The sequence below is a fragment of the Telmatherina bonti genome, assembly GCF_933228915.1.
Source record: "Telmatherina bonti genome assembly, chromosome: 6".
Lineage (NCBI taxonomy): Eukaryota > Metazoa > Chordata > Actinopteri > Atheriniformes > Telmatherinidae > Telmatherina > Telmatherina bonti.
This window is the reverse complement of record NC_136624.1, coordinates 31,644,364-31,665,777: the sequence shown is the minus strand read 5'-3', so window position 1 is coordinate 31,665,777 and position 21,414 is coordinate 31,644,364. Positions and strand designations below refer to the sequence as shown.

At 37.9% G+C, this 21,414-nt stretch overlaps 3 protein-coding genes across 4 annotated transcripts; all 3 read left to right on the top strand.

The window, feature by feature from the left end:
- The first annotated feature begins 2,188 nt into the window (after positions 1-2,188).
- parp3 (poly (ADP-ribose) polymerase family, member 3) lies at positions 2,189-8,671 on the top strand. Of its 2 annotated transcripts, XM_079241894.1 has the most exons (11): positions 2,189-2,324; positions 2,648-2,841; positions 2,931-3,056; positions 3,536-3,718; positions 3,868-4,006; positions 4,342-4,565; positions 4,694-4,849; positions 4,954-5,040; positions 5,117-5,294; positions 5,387-5,530; positions 5,826-8,671. In XM_079241894.1, the coding sequence occupies exons 2-11, from the start codon at positions 2,656-2,658 to the stop codon at positions 5,996-5,998; spliced, it is 1,596 nt and encodes a 531-aa protein (XP_079098020.1). In that variant the 5' UTR covers positions 2,189-2,324; positions 2,648-2,655; the 3' UTR covers positions 5,999-8,671. The 2 variants fall into 2 exon arrangements, with proteins under 2 accessions (XP_079098020.1, XP_079098021.1); XM_079241895.1 differs by lacking the exon at positions 2,931-3,056.
- A 2,616-nt stretch (positions 8,672-11,287) lies between these two features.
- On the top strand, positions 11,288-12,580 carry gpr61l (G protein-coupled receptor 61-like; the record flags this gene model as incomplete). Its single annotated transcript, XM_079241458.1, has 1 exon — positions 11,288-12,580. One exon carries the CDS (start codon positions 11,288-11,290, stop codon positions 12,578-12,580), a length of 1,293 nt encoding a protein of 430 aa, XP_079097584.1.
- A 4,681-nt stretch (positions 12,581-17,261) lies between these two features.
- On the top strand, positions 17,262-18,468 carry LOC306757156 (caveolin-2-like; the record flags this gene model as incomplete). Its single annotated transcript, XM_079242120.1, has 3 exons — positions 17,262-17,414; positions 17,907-18,094; positions 18,309-18,468. 3 exons carry the CDS (start codon positions 17,262-17,264, stop codon positions 18,466-18,468), a joined length of 501 nt encoding a protein of 166 aa, XP_079098246.1.
- Positions 18,469-21,414: the final 2,946 nt, after the last annotated feature.

Here is a 21,414-nt window from a genome sequence, read left to right as displayed (position 1 = left end):
ACAGCTGACGCTGATGCTTTTGGACGACAGACCAAAACCAAATCGGTGATGAAACATTGCCATCTTGTGTCCACATCTTGATGTTGATTTTATGAACACTGCCTAGAGAGAAGGAAACCTTTGGGATTTCCATGAATAGAGTATTGCATAAGAAGGATGTGAGCTGGTCTTTGTGATAAACTCACTAAATAATAATCAAAACCTTGAAAACAATTTAGATTAATTAAAATGTCGGGTTTTTACTTTTTTTTATTCAAACAAGATTCACTTTAGTCTCCTGCTGTCCAAAGTCGATCCTCTGGAGATGCTGTCCTGCAGGGTTTTAATGAGTCCCTGTTTAAATGGATCCAACGGCCTATGAAGATCTGCACAGTGACTCATTAATTTGAGTCAGGTGGGTTGGAGCAGGGAAACCCCTGAACTAGACAAAGCCGTGCAGTCCTTTGACTGGGATTACACCTGTTTTTCCCAAACCTGACCCCACTGCCATGCATGTTTCAGACATAACCCTACTATAACACACACAACAGAAAATGAAAGATTGATTAAGCAGGTTGCAAAGAACTTGACGAGAAAGTTCAACAATCTGACTCTGGTGTGTTGGAGCAGGAACACATCTAAAACATAAAGGGCAGTGGGTCCTGAGGACCTGGATTGAGAATAACTTTTTATTGTGAATTTAGTCTTTGAATTTAGTAAAGCACTGTTACATATGTGTCATTTTAATCACACTGTCAATTTATAGAGACCAAGAAAAATTATAAATGGTTACTGGAAAACTTACTTTCTTTCCTCTAGATTAGTCATCAACTTTAATGCATCATTACTAGAGCAGCTTCCATTATAACCTGTGGAGTTAGAATATGGAATATCATGAGCTAAAGTTCTGTTTTAATGACATGAGAAAAATTTATTTTATAATCTGCAAATGTGTTTTTTTTCTTTTAGTAAATAAAAAAAAAACAAAAACTTAAATTTCAAATTTATTGCAAGGCAAGAGCCAAGGACAGGGAGATTGACGGGGTCAAGTTAAACGGAATCCACTAGTTTACATGCACTTAGGGCTTTGTGTTAGTTTTCACATGATGTTGTGCAAGCAAGATGGTAGAAAAGTTCATTTATTCATTCATTATCCTAACTGCTTAATCCAATGAAGGGTCGCCGGGAAGCTGGACCCTATCCCAGCAGTCTTTGGGCGAAAGTCAGGGTACACCCTGGACAGCTCGCCAATCCATCGCAGGGCCACACAGAAACAAACAATCACTCATGCCGATGGGCAATTTAGAGTAACCTAACGTGCATCTCTTTGGACGGTGGGAGGGAGCCAGAGTACCTGGGCATACATGGGAAGAACAATCAAACTCACAGAAAGGCCACTGTCCAAACCTCCCCCAGCCAAGGATTGAACCAGCACCCTTCTTGCTGTGAGGCCACAGTGCTACCCACTATGCCTCACTATTCTGTTAATTTCTCAACTATGATCTACAATCAGATAAATTCATAGATTACAAAAACATTTTACTAATGATGTCTCCAATTATATAATTTATATATTTGAGAAAAAGCACACAAATGTGTAAACCTATTAATGTTTTAGGACCTATTATTGGATGTTTTGACTAAAAACAGCACAATCACTATACATTAAAAAAAGTAAAAGGATTATAATTTACAAGAAAAATTCCAAAACAACCAGATAAGTTAGGACCAGTACTTGACCTCTAATGCCTACTCTGCATAACTCTTCCCAGAGATATAACTGAAATATAAATGCAACAAGTATGTAGAATAAGTCTGTTATCTGGGATTTAACAGAATGAATTAATAAATAAATAAATAAATAAATAATTCCAATGTTTAATTGGCTAAAGTTATAAATTATTTTCTTGATTAAATTCTTCCTCTAATCTGGAAAGTATATTGATGATGTAAGAAGAAATATTAATACATGCAATCTTTAAGCAAACTGAATTGAAAGAAAACACTTCAATTACTATCATTTGTAGATAAATCCAGTTTTAAAAAATGAAATTTATTTTAAACCTAAAAAATGACCAAGACTTGACTGCCACTGAATTATGGTCCAAACAGTACCGGATATGGTCGCTAGGTGGCGGCCGCGGTGCAGCCGCGAGTTGCATTTCAGCTTTGGCTCCAGCAGAGCAAAACTGTTTCCAGTAAGACCCCACCCACACCTCCCTCTGCAGACTGGTGATTGTGGAGTGACATAAAACCTCAGGCAACCAGGTGCAGGAAGTACTTTGTGTCCAAAGGGAACAGAGCCCGTCCCCGCCTGCTTTTCTGCTAACACAGTTTATAATCAGGTAAGTTTCTAGCTTAGAGGGAGATTCAGCCTGTTTTCGGGATCAGCTGTGGAATGTTTATGCTTCTTTTTTTCCTCATAAAAACTCCCAAAAGCTACGGCTATACCTCGAAAGTCTTTCTTACTCATTGCAGTAGCTATTTGGGAAGTAATCAACAAGGTTGTGTAGGGGGAAATGACATGGTTTTCGTGTAATTTAACATCTGTTTGTTTCGATGAGGGCGACAGAGGGCCTCTGGCTGAGTTGAGGCATGTCTGAACTTGCCTGGGCATTATGTCTGTCTGGTGACCAGCATGGCAAGTTTTATGTGTTGGTTTTTGCAGTCAGGACCATGGCACCGAAAAGACGAGCTGCATCTGCTGCCAAGGCTGGTGGGAAGAAGGTGAAGGAAGAGCCTGAGACACCAAAACCCAAGGATGCTTTTACTTCAGCAAAAGAGGCCCTTCTGGCTGCAGGGCCAGAAATGAAAAGCAAAAAGAAGGTGGATGAGCACTGTGGACTGTTATCATCTGGAGAGGTACGATATTATTTAACCCTACAATTCTGCACTGCATTTACTTATATATAAACAAGCTTTAATTAAATGTTCTCTGTTGTCTCTACCAGATATATGAGGACTATGACTGCATGCTCAACCAGACAAATATTGGACATAACAATAATAAGTTTTATGTCATCCAAATTATTAAAGCAAAGAACAAATACTACTCATGGAACAGATGGGGCAGAGTGGTAAGTTTGCCCAATCTAACGTGTCCACCAAACTGTCTTAGCTTTCTTCTGCTCATTTATAACTTTTAAGTTTTTGAATACTGGTAAGTACATGTTGTACTACATGGATGGTGAGGCAGAGCATGCAAAGGAATTAATGCAAATACAAGCTTTGCAAGGCACACACCCTTAGAGGTGCAACCAGTCAAACCAGACAAAGTGGCTAGACCCACCAGCCACAGATTCCTTTTCTGGCCAGTAGAAGCAGAGGGGAAAACAACATTTTCTTGTCTTTTTTCATTATTTTTGGTTAAGTTTAGAAAATAAACTGTTCTAATCTGTTACATTTTACCTTTCTGTTACACATAAGCATGCATCAGAATTAGATTAGTGTGTTCTAATTATTAAAACAGATGGTACAGTAAGCATCAGGTGGTTAATATACTCTGATTATGTTTGGACCACAATGCCTAATTGTTTTATCACTTATCTAAATTCAGGGTGAAGTGGGACAGCACAAACTAAGCAACCCGTTTGATAAGCCTGAGAATGCTGTCAAGGACTTTGAGAAAAAGTTTAAGGACAAGACAAAGAACAACTGGAGTGACCGGATGAACTTTGTCTCTCACCCTGGGAAGTACACCTTGATTGAGGTGGATGGAGAGGAGGATGCTGAGGTCAAGGTATGGAAAATGCACATCTCTTTAGAACGTGGAGTATTGTCTTTAGCTACGTAACCCAAGGTCATTATAATCGCATCAGATTTTAGTTGTTTTAAACATAATGCCACCTTTAGTGAAGAGCTCTCTGGGCTTTCTCTTCCACATTGCAGGTGGACAGCGTTGATGGGAAGACAGCCCAAGTTTCAAAGAACATACTGCCTTGCAACCTTGATGAAGCTACCCAGGAACTTATTACACTCATTTTCAGCAACGACATGTTCAAAGAGGCAATGGAGTGCATGAACTTAGGTGTGTATGCCTCAGCTGACCGACCACTTTAAACAAGCCAGTTCTTGTAGTTTGCAAATGTTCAATGAGCATAAAACTCCTCTTGTTTAACATGTTTATATACAGTGTCAAATGAAGTGTGTACAATGATTAACCACTACCTGAAACAAAGGCTGAAGTCTACATTTACACATCTTATCTCAGTATTTGGAGCTTTCAGTGTTCTGAAACAAGCAATTACTTTTGCAAGTAAATCAAAAATGCATGCACGCTAAAACAGATTCAATAAAATATGCCTTGTTTTTGTAAAAAGCTAAACAAAAAAATGTGTGATTGTGTTTGTCTGATTTTTCTAGATGTCAAAAAGATGCCTTTGGGTAAGCTCAGTAAGGTGCAGATTGCAAAGGGCTTTGAAGTTCTGGAGGAGATTGAAGCAGCATTGAGTCAGAAGAATGGAAGAGGGCGTCTGGAGGAACTTTCCTCAAAGTTTTTTACAACAATCCCACACAACTTTGGCAGGAACAGACCGCCAACCATTGACAACACAGAGATAGTTGAAAAGAAGAAAGAAATGCTCATGGTAAGACTTGTCTTTTTCTTCTCTTATGTTGGACAGACCTGTCTTATTTTAAGGTTCTGTTAGTGCAAAAGTTGCTTGATTGATCTTTTATTTATTTATTTATTTTTTTCTTTGCATGTTGCATGAAGGTGCTGGCTGACATCGAGATTGCACAGACTTTGAAGTCAGAAACTGAGAAGGCTCAGGAAGAGATGATAGAGACAGTCCCTCATCCTATCGATCAGGACTACATGTCTCTCAAATGCAAACTGACTCTAATGGACAAGAAAACAAAAATGTTCAAGGTATTGTCTTAAATAGTAAGAGCCTGTAAAGACAAAGGCCTAACCTGCTCTTCTTCATGTATACAGCAGCATTTGTGATGATCCTGGTTCTTTTGTGTTTGAAGATCATAGAGAAATACCTGAATGAAACTTCAGGGGGTTATTATAAGCCAAAAATTATCAATGTTTGGGAAGTGGATCGAGAGACAGAGGTAGGCACTGCGCAGTCAGTTTTGCACAACAGAATGCAGAAGATCTGTGAGCTGACATGTCCGTTGCACATTGCAGGGCCAACGCTTCAGTGAGAATGATAAACTGGAGAACCGCCGTCTGCTGTGGCATGGTACCAACATAGCAGTGGTTGCTGCTATACTGAAGAGTGGCTTGAGGATAATGCCTCATTCAGGGGGCCGTGTTGGTCGTGGTATCTATTTTGCATCTGAAAACTGCAAGTCTGCGTGTTACGGTGAGGCTGCAGAGACAGGCTTGCAGATAACCATGCAAACATTCATTACAATCCTAAAATTGTACTCAAATCCCACTTTTTGTGGTTCATAGTGCAGCCTTCCAAAGACATTGGAGTGATGTTTCTGAGTGAGGTAGCTCTTGGCAAAGAGCATAGCATTACCAAAGATAACCATACCCTAAGGAAAGCTCCTAATGGCTTTGACAGTGTGGTTGCACGAGGTCAAGTGGAGCCAGGTAAAATGCTCACTTATTGCTTTTCATACAGTAAAATCAGTAAGAAATGCCTATTAATGAACTATTATGATACCCTGCTTTAAAGATGACTGCCATCGTACCGAGGGAATTACTTGTCTTTGTATTGTGGCCAATCGCAGTTAAAGTTGCATTTTGTTTTTCAATCATAACAGGAAAGAAAGTATAATAAAAACAAACGTGGAATTATTTTGTTAATTTCTTCATAGCTTATTTAATTTCTGCAGCAATGATTAAAAACAGAAGCATTTTGATGCTTTACTTTTTGTGTTTTCAGATCCGTCCAAGGACACCTTCATCACCCTGGAAGGCAAGCAGGTGGCGGTACCTCAGGGAAAAGCTATAAAACAGCCCCAGTTCTCAGATAGCCACTTCAGCAACAGTGAATATCTCATCTACAAAGAAAGCCAGTGTCGCATCCGCTACCTGCTGGAGCTAAAAATGCACTAATTTCAATTTAAAAATCAAAAGAGGAACAGTTCCTTTTCACTTCTCTGTAATGTGCTTCCCACAAAGCTTAAATATGTTATTTGTCATATATAATATGACCACTGTCTTATCATACACTGGCTTTGTCAATATTTAAACCAGGTTGCGAACTCCGGTTCATGATGGCGGCTATTCTGCAGGTTTCCATTTTTTTCTCTCCTCCAACACCTGACTGAAATGAATGGATTTTGTGAAGATGTTCACAAGAAGCTGTTGGACCCATTTGATTGGAGTCAAGTGTGTTGGAGCAGGGGTAACGATTAAAACCTGCATGATAGCAGCCCTCAAGCAAACCGGTTTGACACTGATGATTTAAGCCCTTATGCATAAAAGCCTCATTCTTTTCTGTGCCTTAAATTTCCATGCATGATAGCCAAAACTTCCAGTTCAGCACTAGTGAGAAAAAGCTACTAATTCTTTCCTTTAACATGTAATGGAAGGTGACCTTTGATTGTACTTCTACTGTAATCATTACTCAATGCTTGAAAAATCTTTTTGCACTCTAGTTGTAGGTTCTTTTCTTTTTTTTTAGTTGTCATAGTTGAAGCCCTATATAAAGTGTCTTCCCCCCTGCCAAAGTAAAGGAGAGGTGATATTTTACAACTGTACCAGACTGTAAAATATGAAGACAGTAAAAGGAAGTTTGAAAAGTGAAGTTTCTTACAGTATTTGAAACTGTACAATTGTAACTCGTTGGCTGTGGGGGAAGACTATTTCTCTGAATGCCCTTCTAATTTCATCTAGTTGCAAAATAGCCTTATGAAAAGGGTATGTTGGGGATTTAAAGGTGTCTTGGAGCATGTTTTTGTCTGTATTTACACATTTTGATACCAAGCTGGATAAGAATGAAATGTAGCGTTCATTAAGGAATGAAGTGCAGCTTGTGGCTGATATGATTAATTTAATGTGTTTTTTGGGCCATCAGTAAAGGGTGAGTACGTCTGAAAAATATATTTAACCATAAATAGCTTTTTCATGCCCAGTAGCTTAAGATTGGTTCCCAGAACCACCATGCGGTGACGGCAAGACGCAACCTCTGAATGGAAAAGGCTTATTTGCACTGCCTATGTAACTATATCATTATTACTTGAACTTGTGATGCAGTAATAAACTGAACTAACCCTGTAAACCTGTCTGTGTGTGTCTGTTTGTTTGCTTATATGTAATATAAGAATAATTTTATTCTGCATGTTGACTCATATTTGATAAAAATCAAATTGTATATCGCAGAGCAGAAACAAACTATATTATAGACAGGATACAACTAAATAAAATAAGGCAATGACATTTTGATAGTTTAAATCCTGTTTAAAAAAATGTGAAACAGTCAAATCCTGCTTTGAAGAAAAAAGGCTACTAAGCTAAAACAACTCAGCATATGTGAGTATTTGCATATGTGTTTTATTTTTATAAGATTAATTTTATCATGTGGGTTGATGAGGGTAGATTTTGTGAAGTCTTGGATTTCTCTGCTTGATTTTTTGTAAATACAAATAGCATGTAATCGGAAATCACATGCAAGGAAAATAAAACTCAAAAGTATGTTTTAATTAAGTTTAGCAGGGACCTTTGACAATAATACTGTACTGCTATTAAATATTTTTCATTGATATTGTACTTTTATGAGAATTTACCTTTTTTTTGCTGCTATATTTCTTTCTGTTTGGAATTACAATTTTAATCTTCGAATGAACTGCTTTGTTGTCTCATGCATGTGTGTGTATGAACTAAGTACTGTGTGGGGGGAAGAAATTGAAAGTGTCGTTTGAAAATCTGAAGTCTGAACATTGAAGGAGAGATCCTAGCATACTTAGATCACCAAAGATTCATTCAAATACACAAATTCCTGCAAATGCCTGGCATTCAGTCACAAGTCATACAGGATTTTATGAAAATCTCTCATGTTTTCTTTGTTTTTAACCACAAAATTCTAAAGTATTGTTCTGAAATTTGGGGGTAAATCTGAAATTTAAGCTAGAGGGTTGCCATATGGCACAAATCCCACAATGCACAGCATGGTTTTGTTTCAGCCTCTGCATGCACAATACATGTTGGCATGAAAGACTGTCGGCATCACATGCACCATTCTTTGCAGTTTAAGTTCTCTCCATCTTATGTGCAGACTTTGTCTACCTTCCTTCACCTCACACAGCTTTTACTGAAAGCTTTCACAAAGCTTAGCGAGACATCCAGCCGACTGATCAGACTACGTATAACGTTTAGAGTCTAATCTATGAAATCAGTGCAAAACTACCTTAAGCCAGCCTCTAATAACTGGCAGTGGGTAACTAACACTCTCTGTAAGATCATCAGAAAGGCTGATAGGAGTGACACTTCTCTCTGTACAGGAGCTTTTCTCAACAATGCAGAACCAGGGCCCCAGGCATCATAAGGGCCCTGGCTCCCTCTGAAATGACTACTTCACTTCACATAAGATATTACAGACTGAACTGCAAAACCCTTAAAGCTAAGTAGCTTCCACCTCTACATGCCATCAGGCTCCTAGGTAACACCGTCGTACTGGTTTGTTTATGCATTACTTTATACATGACACTCACCTATCAACTGATTTATCACACTTATAACGGCATATTTCAGACTCTCATGAATGCTGTGTGATGCTGCTTGCCACTCGGCACCTTCATTTTAAATGTGAATTTCTCAATATAATTCATAAATGTTATTAATATTTCCATTGGAATATAATTTCATGTTGTACGAGCTTCATAACAATAAAGATGATTGGACTTGATCAACAGTCTATGCATTGGGGTGTATTTACTGCAATTTACCCTTTTGATAGACAGGTGGCAGTTCTCACTCAGATCTTTCTCTATGCCCAAACACCTCCAGTTACTAGAACGGCCGTAGAAAATGTTTTTTTATTCCTGTAAGTGTAAGTCACTGATGAATATGATTTAGCATACCTAGCAAATTCTGAAGAAGCAACCAGGCTAAAACTACCACACAAGTAGTTTTGGGGAGATAAAAATGGAAATATTTTGGATTATTAACGCTTTTGCAGAAGTGACACTGCATGACAAATTAGGTACATAAACTATTTGAATGGAAAAGACAAGTCATTAGTTTGGATAAACATGACAATATGTAAAGAAAATTTAAAATTATAGTTCTATCTACACTTAAACTCCTGAGTAGAATTAAATCAGTTATTTAACAATATCACATTTTTTATGCTGATTCTAGTCATTCATTTTAAAGATGAGTTAGGTCTTTATTTCCTCTTGAGGAGTGGATTTAGGACCCAGGGATGACTGGGCTCTGAAGGGGGACAGTGGAGTGTGTGTCTATTGGCAAAGAAAAAAAAAAAACTCCAGCACACAAGATCCCACAATACAATGTGTGACAGTCACTGCCATACACAGCACAGAACAGGAGTGTGAGTGTTAATGGAGGAAGGGTGACGAGAGCAAAGAGGCATAACTTTACTAAGTAAAACCATAAGGAAATCAATGATCAGCACAAAGTTTACAGAAAAGCCAGTTTTGGTTCACTGCTGCCTGTCTGCAGGAAGAAAGCAACTTCAGACACCTGCTGTTAACTTTACTTTGAAACTTTCATGCTAAGTGGATGCCTGGTTGTTCTGATTTTGGAAAAAAGGACCAGAGCTGCGCTTCTTTTGTTTGGACATAAAATATGCGGGACTTCAGCTGAGTTATATTTAGATCAAACCCCAGTTAACCAGCCATGCCAGGAGAGTGTGGATCACGGGTAAGTCATTTTCATGCCAATCAACATTTATGATGTGTGTATTTTTCATTTTAGACATATAGTTGAACTTTTGCTTGTGACTTTATAGTTAGATATCTTTAAAGTACAACACTGCAATCATTTTCAGCATGTTTCTACATAGGCAGCACTTTGCAAATGCAACATTTATTTGCTAATGCAAACATTTAGTTTATAATGACACATTTAATTTTGTCCATATGTCCTCCCCAAACTCAGTTGCACATGATTTCATCAAAACTTGGAATAGTTATAGTGTTGCCAATTTCACATAAGCAACAAACTGTAACTGTATTTACTTTAAACCATTTCCAATGTTCAATTTGTGCTTAAATACATTCACAGGTGACTTTATTAGGTACAGTCTGCTATTATTGGGTTGCTTTATAACTGTTTAAATTCTTCGCAGCGTAGATTCAACAAGGTGTCGGAAGTGCTTTTTAGTGATTTTGGTCCATGTTGACAGAAACGCATCAAGCTGTTGTTGGAAATTTGTTGGCTGTTTCACCACATCCCAGAGTTGCTCTAATGGGATGAGATATGTAGACTATATACTGAACTTATTCTCACGTTTAAAAAAAACTGTTGGAGGAAATTTGAGCTTTGTAACGTGGTGCATTATTCTGCGGGAAACAGTCATCATAGAATGGGAACATTATGGTCATAAGAGGATGAAAATGCTCTGCAACAACTCTCAGGTTGGCTGTAGTGGTTAAATAGTGCTTAGATATTAAAGGGCCAAAACTGTGCCACGAAAAATTCCTCCATACCATTACACCACCGTGAGACGTCTGCACCACTAAGACAGGATGGGTTCATGCTTTCACAATGCTAAATTCTAACACTACGTTCTGAATGCTGCAGCTGAAATTGAGACCAATTAGATCAGATAAGAGTTTGGTCGACCATTGTAAATTACAGCCTCAGCTTCCTGTAGCTCATCTTCTCCACAGTCTGAATTCGGTGTATTGTTGATGTAACAACGGGTCATTTGAGATGATTTTACCTTTCTATCATCTACAGCCAGTCTGCCATTTGTTCTTTCGACCTCTGACACCAGCAAAGCATTTTCAGGCAGACAACTGCCACTCACTGGATATTTTCTCTATATCTCTATGAAGTGGGAACTTCAGCGAGTCGTCTTCATCATGACTACATGCCTCAATATACTGAATTGCTACTATATGATTGGCTGATTACCTATTTTCACTGGCAAGTTATTGAACCAGTGTACCTAATAAAGTGACTAGAGGGTATATGTATAAAATTTGCTTTTCAACTGCTTTTATTGTATAGAAATAACATTTGAATGATTGGTTGAGATCATTTAAAATAATTACACAGTTTTTTTCAATTCTTATGCAGATGTGAAATGTGTATGACTGTGTTTTATTGGATAATCATGAATCATGAAAATAAACATAAAATATTTTTTGCTCTCTCAACACAGGAAATCCACAGAACATCTGAGTTGCAAATGGAGGAAGTAGGAAATAAATAATGGCTGACAAGACTGGTCCCATGAAAGCCTCTGTGCCCCACCATTCAGTAACGAATCTTACCACTGATCTGTGGGGGCCCAATCCCACAGTTCCTGCAGATGTGGGTGTTGTCACAAGCTCCCAGTCGCAAATCAAAGATCTGTTTGGGTTGTTCTGTATGGTGACCCTTAACCTCATCGCTTTGTTGGCCAACACGGGTGTGATGGTGGCCATTGCTCGTGCTCCTCACCTGAAGAGGTTTGCATTTGTGTGTCACCTCTGTGCAGTGGATCTGCTGTGTGCCATCCTCCTCATGCCTTTGGGTATCATATCTGGCTCGCCATTTTTTGGCACTGTGGTTTTTACTGTTCTGGAATGTCAGGTTTACATCTTTCTCAATGTTTTCCTTATTTGTTTATCCATCCTCACGATCACAGCCATCAGCGTGGAGCGCTACTTCTATATCGTACACCCAATGCGCTATGAGGTTAAAATGACCATCAACGTTGCTATTGGTGTCATGCTCCTTATCTGGGTTAAGTCCCTCCTCTTAGCTTTGGTGACATTGTTTGGATGGCCAGCTTATGGACATCAGAGCTCGATTGCAGCGGCTCACTGTTCTCTTCACGCAAGCCACAGTCGCCTAAGAGGAGTGTTTGCTGTGCTTTTCAGTGTGATTTGTTTCTTGGCTCCTGCATTGGTGATCTTCACTGTTTACTGTGCTGTATACAAGGTAGCTCGCTCTGCAGCCTTGCAGCAAGTCCCTGCTGTGACAACGTGGGCAAATGCTAGCCCTGCTAAGGATCGTTCAGACTCCATCAACAGTGAGACTACAATGATCAACACCACACGAACTCTACCCCAAAGACTGTCTCCAGAGAGGGCTTTCAGTGGAGGCAAAGCTGCGCTCACTTTAGTATTCATTGTGGGACAGTTCATGGTTTGTTGGTTGCCTTACTTCATCTTCCACCTGCAGATGTCTCTGACTGGCTCCATGCAGAGTCCTGGGGATCTGGAGGAAGCAGTCACGTGGCTTGCCTACTCCTCCTTTGCAGTTAACCCCTTCTTCTATGGCATGTTGAACAGACAGATCAGAGATGAGCTGGTAAAGTTTCGACGTTGCTGCCTGACCCAACCTGCGGAAATTGGGGCATCAAGCCAAGAGGGCTCGTTTCAGGAAAACTTCCTTCAGTTCATTCAGAGGACGAGCACCACGGCTACAAATCGCTCAAGCTGTACTAACTCCAGTCCCAAAAACACAATAAAGCAGGAAAACAAGATCCCCGGACAAATACCAGAGGAGCATCCATAGACACCAGTTCATAATTATGGGGCATAGGGCTCATGTACAGACCATGTCACTTTGTAATGTATGTGGACAATTTATTCCGGAGCATTATTCAGGTCCATATTTTAAGTCTTGTAAAAAGTATAGTTGTGCACACAAAATATACACAGACACACATACACACACTAGACATCATATTTGTGTTTTACTTCACATAAATTGTTTACTTTTCTGATTTTCATTGTTTACTTTAACTTTCTTTCTTTCTTATTTTACACCAATATGCCAACACTGTTGTCTAACAGATTTTAAGAGTTACAAAATTCCCTTGCAAATATTTTTCTATTCATATCACAACTGATTCTGTCCAAATCTTTTTTTTTTTTTTTGGTAAATGTATAAATTGTTTGCAAAACTGCAATAACAAAGTCCTGATTGGATGGAGATTACTCGAACGGAAACTCCTTTTACTTATTGCATTTGAATCTGAGTTTGTTATGTTTTAAGTTTTCATATGAATAATAATGTATCTGTTTATAATATAAGATGTGCTATTGTCCAGTTTTGAAGTTCATAAAGTGCTTCAAAGAGCAAATGACGCGTAATACTAATGCTTTGCCTTGTGTGGAAGGAATAACTTGATGAAAAGAACCACGTTTCCCTTATGTCACAGCACTATCACTTCAGCGCTTTGTCGGTGGAAGCCAAATCTGAGGGATAAAATCTCAGCGTTCCTGTGTGCAACGGATATGCTGATAGATGGTTAATGTCATCTCTTCCTGTTGTCATGGAAATTGTGGGAGCCTGTGAGTCACATAGCAACAAAAACCTTCTGTCTTGATGTATGCTTTAGCATCAGATCTTGATTGGAGCCTGCTAATTCAAATGCAGAACGAGGCCTTTAGGTTTGGATAAAAATGCATTAACGTGTAAGCAGAAGCTGAAGGCAGATAGCACAAGTCCCTATGAATATGGACAAATATAACAGTGACATGGGTATGGTGAGTTGAGATAGTGAAATTATAATAGAAATCATTACCAGGCATTGATGATGCACTGAGAGTGGTAACAAAGTGCTATTTTATGACCACTGCTGTTTGTATTAGTCTTTCCTGAATGGTGGAGAAGGCAGGATAGTGTGGATACAGCAAATAACAGCAAACATCATTCTGCAATACGGTTATCACTTACTAAAGTATACATAACTCTTATGTAACAGTGATTATTTACACTTGGGTGAATAAAGCACCGGCTTTCTTGCAGGTGCAAATTGATATGGATGAACATGTGAGGATGTGGGAAACTTTTTGATGTTGCAGCAGCATGGATGCCTAGTTATATTTCAGAATTAGACTACTTCTCTGTATCAGCGAGATTTCTATCATTAAACAACTATATTGGGATGTGATAGCTGCTCACATTTCTCATGGGGTACATCTTATGTCAACATGCTCACATGAAGCAGAACAAGAGTAAAATGTCAACTTGATCGAATGTGACTTGTAAAGTGGTTTTAAAAACAAGCTCAGGCATTTTTTTTTAATGGAAATATATTTGTAATGTCATTTCTGAAAGCTACTGGGAGAACAGCTTACATAAATACTGTAGTTGTGATCTCAACTCTTAAATCTGACAGAGCTGTGGTTGACAAAACGACAGCATGTGTCTGTTAAAAACATTCTGCCATGTCATCCAATGTAAGAGTTTATGTGCTTTTTATTTACACGTGTCAACCATGGTTACACATTTGACAGTTTGAAATAAGACCTTTTAGTTTATGTGCAAAACTCAGATACTTCTCTGTTGTTAGTATTTCCTCTTATTTGACACATATAGGAGCTTGAATATAATTTAACATATAATACAGAAAGTGAGAAAATGCAAATCAAGGTATAAAATCCTGTAATTATTCATTTTATACTTGTTTATAAGGTAGGAAGGAAAATCAGGGCAAGTGATACAAGAATGTTGATTAACAGGAAAAAGGAAGAGAAATGCATTTCACAGGCCCAGTAACATCAGGGACAATCTCACCAACAAGATCATAGGACTCATCTGGACCAGGGACTAAATCCAAGCCACTATTGATAGATGTTTGAAATATCTTCTAACCTTAATTTGCATCTGAAATGCACGACTAAGCAGTTACTTATTTGGATGTGTTTTTGGAGCTTAACTCTCTCAGGTATAATGTCTGCTACAGTGGACACCTGTGCTGTTTTAACCATTGATGATGACGTTTTATCCGTATATAAGCCACTTCAGTGGACATCGATTAATGAGCCAGTTTGCTACCACTCACTGCAGAATAAATATATATGACATATATAGATGCTTTGTTTTTGCTGTGTTTGCCTCAGTGATTTAGGCACAGACAAAAATACAGTTTTATTTTTATAGAATATTTGTTCCATATTTATAGATATTTTGAAGAAGAAATGAAAACCCACTGAATTAAAGAAGTTAAATGTGAGAACAAAAATGAGCATCCCTGCACATTTGTAGAAGAATTATGTGTGAAATTGTGTACCATTGCCTTTAGAAAAAAACACATGTATTGAAGGGTTCATGATAAAACATTCCACTGTTTGTGCATCACCAACACTTTTTTTTTTTTTTTTTTTTTTTTTAACTTTCAGTGATTTTCATTATATGTAAACAAACACAATAAACTATTTAATCTTTTTAAACCATTTTTTTATTAATGGTTTCTTACTATGGAAAAAAAAGTTATTAATATAAATTTGTTTGCTTTAGTATTGTTCATACCGGCTAAATACAAGAATACAGAGTTTTGTGTTAAATATTACATTTTATGTTTCTTCTTTTCTGAATTTTAATAGGACCAGATTTCACTTTTCATTATTTGATAAATTATTTACCTTTAAGAGTTTTTTTTTTTTTTTTTTAACAAACAGTAATTTCAAGGCTACTGGTGTTAATGTTGACCACACCATGCACACCTTTATTTTAAGCAGGAGTTGACACATCCCTGCAACATTGTAGGAAAAGGAACTATTTATGCATGTCTGAGTGGAAAATGCAGCTGATTTAAACAATGGTTCATGCACAGATGCAAAAATAACAGCAAAAAGAAATTGCAGACATTTCTTGGCCAAGAGAGGGTGCTACATGGCAGGGAATTCAGCTCATTTTATCAACCTTTTCTGTCAATAAGCCAGGTGATGCATGCAGTCTGCTCAGTCTGTTCCTTCATATTGAAGATGACATCACAGCTGGATGAATAATAAAAAGACAAGATGTCAGATTGCTGTCAGTCTGTTGAATATTTCGACCAGTTTCGACCAGGTGATGGGTGTAAACAACAGTATGTTAGCCAACATAATAAGCAGAAATAAATTACATATTCCTGCTTCGCACAGACACATTTTAGTGATTCAGTCTGGGTTTGCAAGCATTGAGGATCCGTTGCTGGTTTTCTGAAAGATTTACAATGATGAAATTGGGTGAGTCAAGAGGCATTTCATTAGACACAGTGTAAGGAAATGTCTGCGACATGCACATTTGGGAAACATTATAAAAATGTAGCACAACAGCTTTTTTTTCCCACCATGAATTAACACTATTTCTAAGCAGACACTGATTGCCTGTCTTTACTTCACTCCATTTTCTCTTCTACCTTACAGATAGAACTAACCAGTGGTGTAGTGGTCCCTCAAGAAGCGGGTATACTCTCATTTTTTTGCCCTTTATTAACAACAACAAAAAAAAGGATAAAAAAAAAACAAAAAAAAGAATAAATGTAGCCCATAAAACACAGTTTTATGGGCTACAGTGGTCCTAACACATGTAGGACCACTCTACATAAATCCATCAGTATATCTGCACATCGTCACATCATTTCTGGTCTTTGGTTTCAGGGAGAAAGAGTTATGGAATACCTAAACCAGTACTGGCACACAGAGTAAGGCACTGTTTGCTGCCCTAAATCTGCAGTTGTGCTACACTGTGCCTTCAGATATCAGATGCCTGACAATCAAAAGGACATACTCCTAATTATGCCAAATTTTGGATTTTAATAACATCTCAACAAATAAGTTATGTTAATGACAGTTGTCATTAACATAAACTTGACCTTTTAAATTTAATGTTTTTTTTAACTATGTAAAATATTCATTTCTGCTGTGAAGTTATTTAACATGGGAGTCTGTGGGAATGGACTCCCTTTTGCAGCGAGTGGATGAGAAGGGAACTGCAATGTTTGGCCTTCCACATAGTCTTCACTTTCAACCGCCAGAGGTTGCTGCTTGGGACGGCACAGATCAAAATGACAATGGAAAGTGGAAAAAAGCATGCAATGTAAGACATAGCTCAACTAACTTGCACATCTTTAGTTAGAAGGACTTTGTGGACACTGGATTGAGTTTCTGTAAAACAAATGCATGAAGTCTGCTGCTCTGCGATGCACTCCCTCTTATTGTTATTCCTATAGTATTTATGAGGGAGTCAGAGCTCTTTTTAATCTGTGAAAGATGGATTTTTCTCATGCAAGTATAAATTGGACTGTGTGTAAAGTGTGTCACACATAGCCATTAAAGGCATTCCTCAGAAAGGGTCAGAGCAGTCATCAGTATACTATTTTCCACCTGGGTGTCAGCAACAAGCCAGCCATCCTCAAGCAACAGCTGCTCAACTGCTATGTCTCCACTGAGAACAAGCAGGGACACAGCTCAACTAAGAAGAAATGGAGGACCAGGGATTGAAAGACTCAAGAGCATCAGAGGAACTGGTAGAAGTAAAGGTGGATGCACACTCTGAAGATGTAGACTTCATCCAGGATGATGTAAGACCACTGATTTATGACAGGGATCCCAAAAGAGTCAACAGCAATCTAAAGGTAACCAATGTGCACCATTATGACAGCTGAACCAATGTTGGACACAAAGCATAGTGTTTTTTTTTTTTTTTTTATGTTGGTGGTAATGTTCATGTAAAGATTTTTTCATTAAAAAAAACAAAAAAAAAACAAAAAAAAAACAAAACAGAAAAAAATTGTATTCACGATCAGGAAGAGTCTAAATATTTAGGCTGTTACTATATACTAGGTCCCATCATTGTCTCGGTTCTCAGTTTTTAATTAAATGAATACATGCAAGTAACAATGTTGGATTGGTGATTTCATATCATTGTGCTGCACTATGCTGACCTCATGTGGATATTGTGAAACACATAGAGCTGCTTTTGTTCATACAGGGTTTTTTAGTACCTTGAACTTGTAATGTTCTGGATCCATCACTGCCATTCTGCATCTAAAGATTTTACTGTATATAGCACAGAATTAATGTCTGCATGGAAATCACCTACAGTTTCTGCACATCTGTATGTTGAGGTCATGTTTGAGGACGTGATTGCAGAACCTCCCTCTGTGCGGAGCTTTGATAAAGTCTGGCTGTGGAGTCACGCCCTGTTTGAGGTATCCAGACTGTGGTGCTACCGTTGCATCTCCCTCCTGCTGGCGGTGCCGGTTTCCCTGGCAGCAGGGCTCCTCTTCGCTGTGCTCAGCTGCCTTCACATCTGGTAGGACTGCTACACTGACATGTTGCCGATTTTACAGAAAAGTCTAAGCTGTTACACATGTTACTGGTGAATCAAGACCAATTTGTAATTGTTGTTGCTATTATTTTTTCATTGCAGTTTCCTTACAGTAGGAACTGCATCAGGCAATATGGACAGATTTTAATACGCTATTTATTACATTTTCTCATGTTTTGTCATGTCCTTGTCCTTTCAGGCTGATCATGCCCTGTGTACAGCTCCTCCTCATCAATATGCACTGGATCCAGACTGTATGGGCTAGCATACTGAACATTTTTGTCAGTCCCTTCTTTACCAGCCTAGGAAAATGCTGTGGTCAAATCACCATCCATTTGGCGAAGGATCAAGGCAGATAGAACCAAATATTAACACTCTGTGTAAAAAAAGAACGTAGAGAGAAGTGGTGGCACATTGTTTTTATGTCTTAGAGATAATTTATATCGACTGTTCTGTATTTTCGTGCACCTGCTGTGCTGGAAGGAAGGGTGGCCTAACAGGAAGATTAATAAAAAACAAAAAGAAAAAAAACAAACAAACAAACAAAAAAACTATTTATGTTAACCCAGAAGTTTGATATAACTATATGGTCTAATCAACAGGGCTTATGCTAGCAGAGCAGCTGAGCAATCTTTATAACCCACGATGGCTTTGGGACCAGCTTAATTACCACTGTCATGGTGTTGTTACAGAATTAACATTGCAAATAAATTCAATAAAGCGTCACTGAAGCTCAATCTTTAATTGATTATGTGTCTGTTTCACTAATGGATTGTAAATGTCCTGTATATTTAACAGAAGCATGTTGAGCATGGGAGATTTAAAATGTCTCCACCTGTCCTGTGGAAAAAATGGTCTAGAGGTTTGTTTAGTTTAGTTTAGTTTCGTTTAGTTTAGTTTAGTTTTTAAAGCTTCTCTTTTACAGACATATTTTGTCTCAGTCGTTTAATTAGCCACACTGTTCTGGGTGCTTGAAGTGAGTGTGCAAAGTCCCCAATCCTAATGGACAACACTGCACATTATATGCATTACATAGTGATTAAACAATGGAGGATGTTCAGTCAGAGGTTTCTTCAGTTCAATTGAAAAAACAAAAGAACGGCTCTTATTTCTGCTGAATGTCTTTACTGCTGATTGTTTAGGGATTTTTTATGAGCTTTTAACTGGTAATAGTTCTCCATTTTGAGTCACTCTTTAGATAATTAGCAAATTTCTAAATGACATTGTGGTAAAAGGACTGCATTTACATTTTCATGTTTTTCTGACGAATGGAAGTAATTTTACTGTTTTCTAAATGTTCTTCCTACAAATACAACAATTAAAAGTTTTTTATTGTGTTAATGGTGCCCAAAGGGAGCAATGACTCCATGTCCTATTTACAGGTTAACTTTTAGGCTGATTTCAAGCTTCAGACAGATAAGCCCACATTTCTCTTGAGCACCTTTTGCTGAGTTAATACTGTGTCTGAAAGCTGAATAGTTCTCACGGCGCCTCACAGCTTGTAGACTTACATGTGTGTGGAAAGGTACTTCGCTCTATATATAATTGAGCTGTGCATGTCTGCTTTGTTTAATTCACAAAAGAATAATTAAGTCACCAAAATAAATTCTTGTGTTTTTCAATATCTGTTTACACACCAGTATATGCCCGAAAGGTTATTCTCATTATTGGACTGTTTTTTTTTTTTTTTACATGCACAACAGTCCCACCATAGTTTTTGTTTATTCCTTTTATCAGATCAATTTACTTTAAAAATAATTCATTGCCTCAGTTGTTATGTCCGTTATGTAATTGTTATTCTCTTGGGACCCAGAAAATTAAACAATCATTTCAATCACATTCTTACCATTTCCCCAACAATGTGACAATTTACCTGAAGCTACACTTATTCTTCGCTACTGTTTTCGTTTCCAGGTCTGATGAACATGCAGTGTTTTTATATGCAAATAATTAATCAAATGAGAACAGAAATCAGTCTCTTGCAGATGTGTGCAATTTCTCCCTGATTACAGTGTTTAAAAGCCATGCATATTCATAGTTGTTTAAATCTGGTGAACTAATTGCACATGCACATTTACGTTTTTATTTATGCACATACTAACCGTGATTCTAATGGACTGTTTGACCTGAAGGCAAAAACCTTTAACAAAACTGCAGTTTGACAAATCATCCAATGAACTACAGTTTTCCTTTAATGGTCTTTTTGGGCAGCAGAAACTTTTTCCTGGCAGACCCTTTGCAATGGTCAAATTTGAGCAGTCTTTTGGTGCAGTTCCTGGAAAAAAAAAAAAGCATTTGGTTGTAATCTACAGCATCTACATGATTTTCTTTTATGTGTGTGTGTTTTTTTTTTTAAATTTAGCTAAAATGTTTCTGAGATCGGCCCTGTGATGGACTGGCAACCTGTCCAGGGTGTAGCCTGCCTCTTGTCAGACTGTTTTGATACACTCCAGTCCTTGCAATAAGCAGGTATAGAGACTGGATGGGTTTAAATCCTTTAACTGGCCCATAGACAAACACACAGTTGTTGTTTTTAACAAAACACCCTCAAGTTTCACAAAAGTGCAAAAACAATCTAGGTCTGCTGAACTCTACTTAGTTTTTTTTTTTTCCATATGACTGATTGGTGTTTAAATTAATTACAATGACAACAAAAATATAGCTCATGTGCAAGTTATATAAGACTTTTTCCCTTTCTGAAAGGAATTAAGATGATCAGATTTTCATCTCACTGTATTCTCTTAACACAAAGCTGCCAACGATGAAGGGAGTGGAAATGGAAATACAGTCATGAGTCATTAGGAGTTAAACAAAATACAACATTGACCTGTAACATCCTGCTACAAGGGGCGGTGAGTTATAACTGTGCTATATTTTTTTTTAATATGTTTAAAAAGTAGAAGAAAAAAATGTCTCTCAACTTGCAGATAGTATAACAAAGTTATTAAGTAATAACTGACTGCTGTTTGTAATTAATGTGTTAATCAGTAATAAACAATGCTTCATATATACATATGTAACAAGCAACAGGCCCAATGTTTGTTAAATAACCTGGTTTAGTGATACCTACTGTCCCCATTTCACTCCATTAGAGTCCAAAAACAGGTCAGAGAGGAACATGTGTTTGTCTGAATTTAATGGAAGATAAGAGCCTGGGCAGTCTCAGATAACTATATAGACAGTCATGAATACTGAAGTATGCCCACCACCGCCACACTCTACTGAGCTATTTCTGTACCGTTGCCTCCACGCCTAACTGACTTCTTCTCTCCACTGCTACACCAAGAATAGTCGTCTAATTGGCC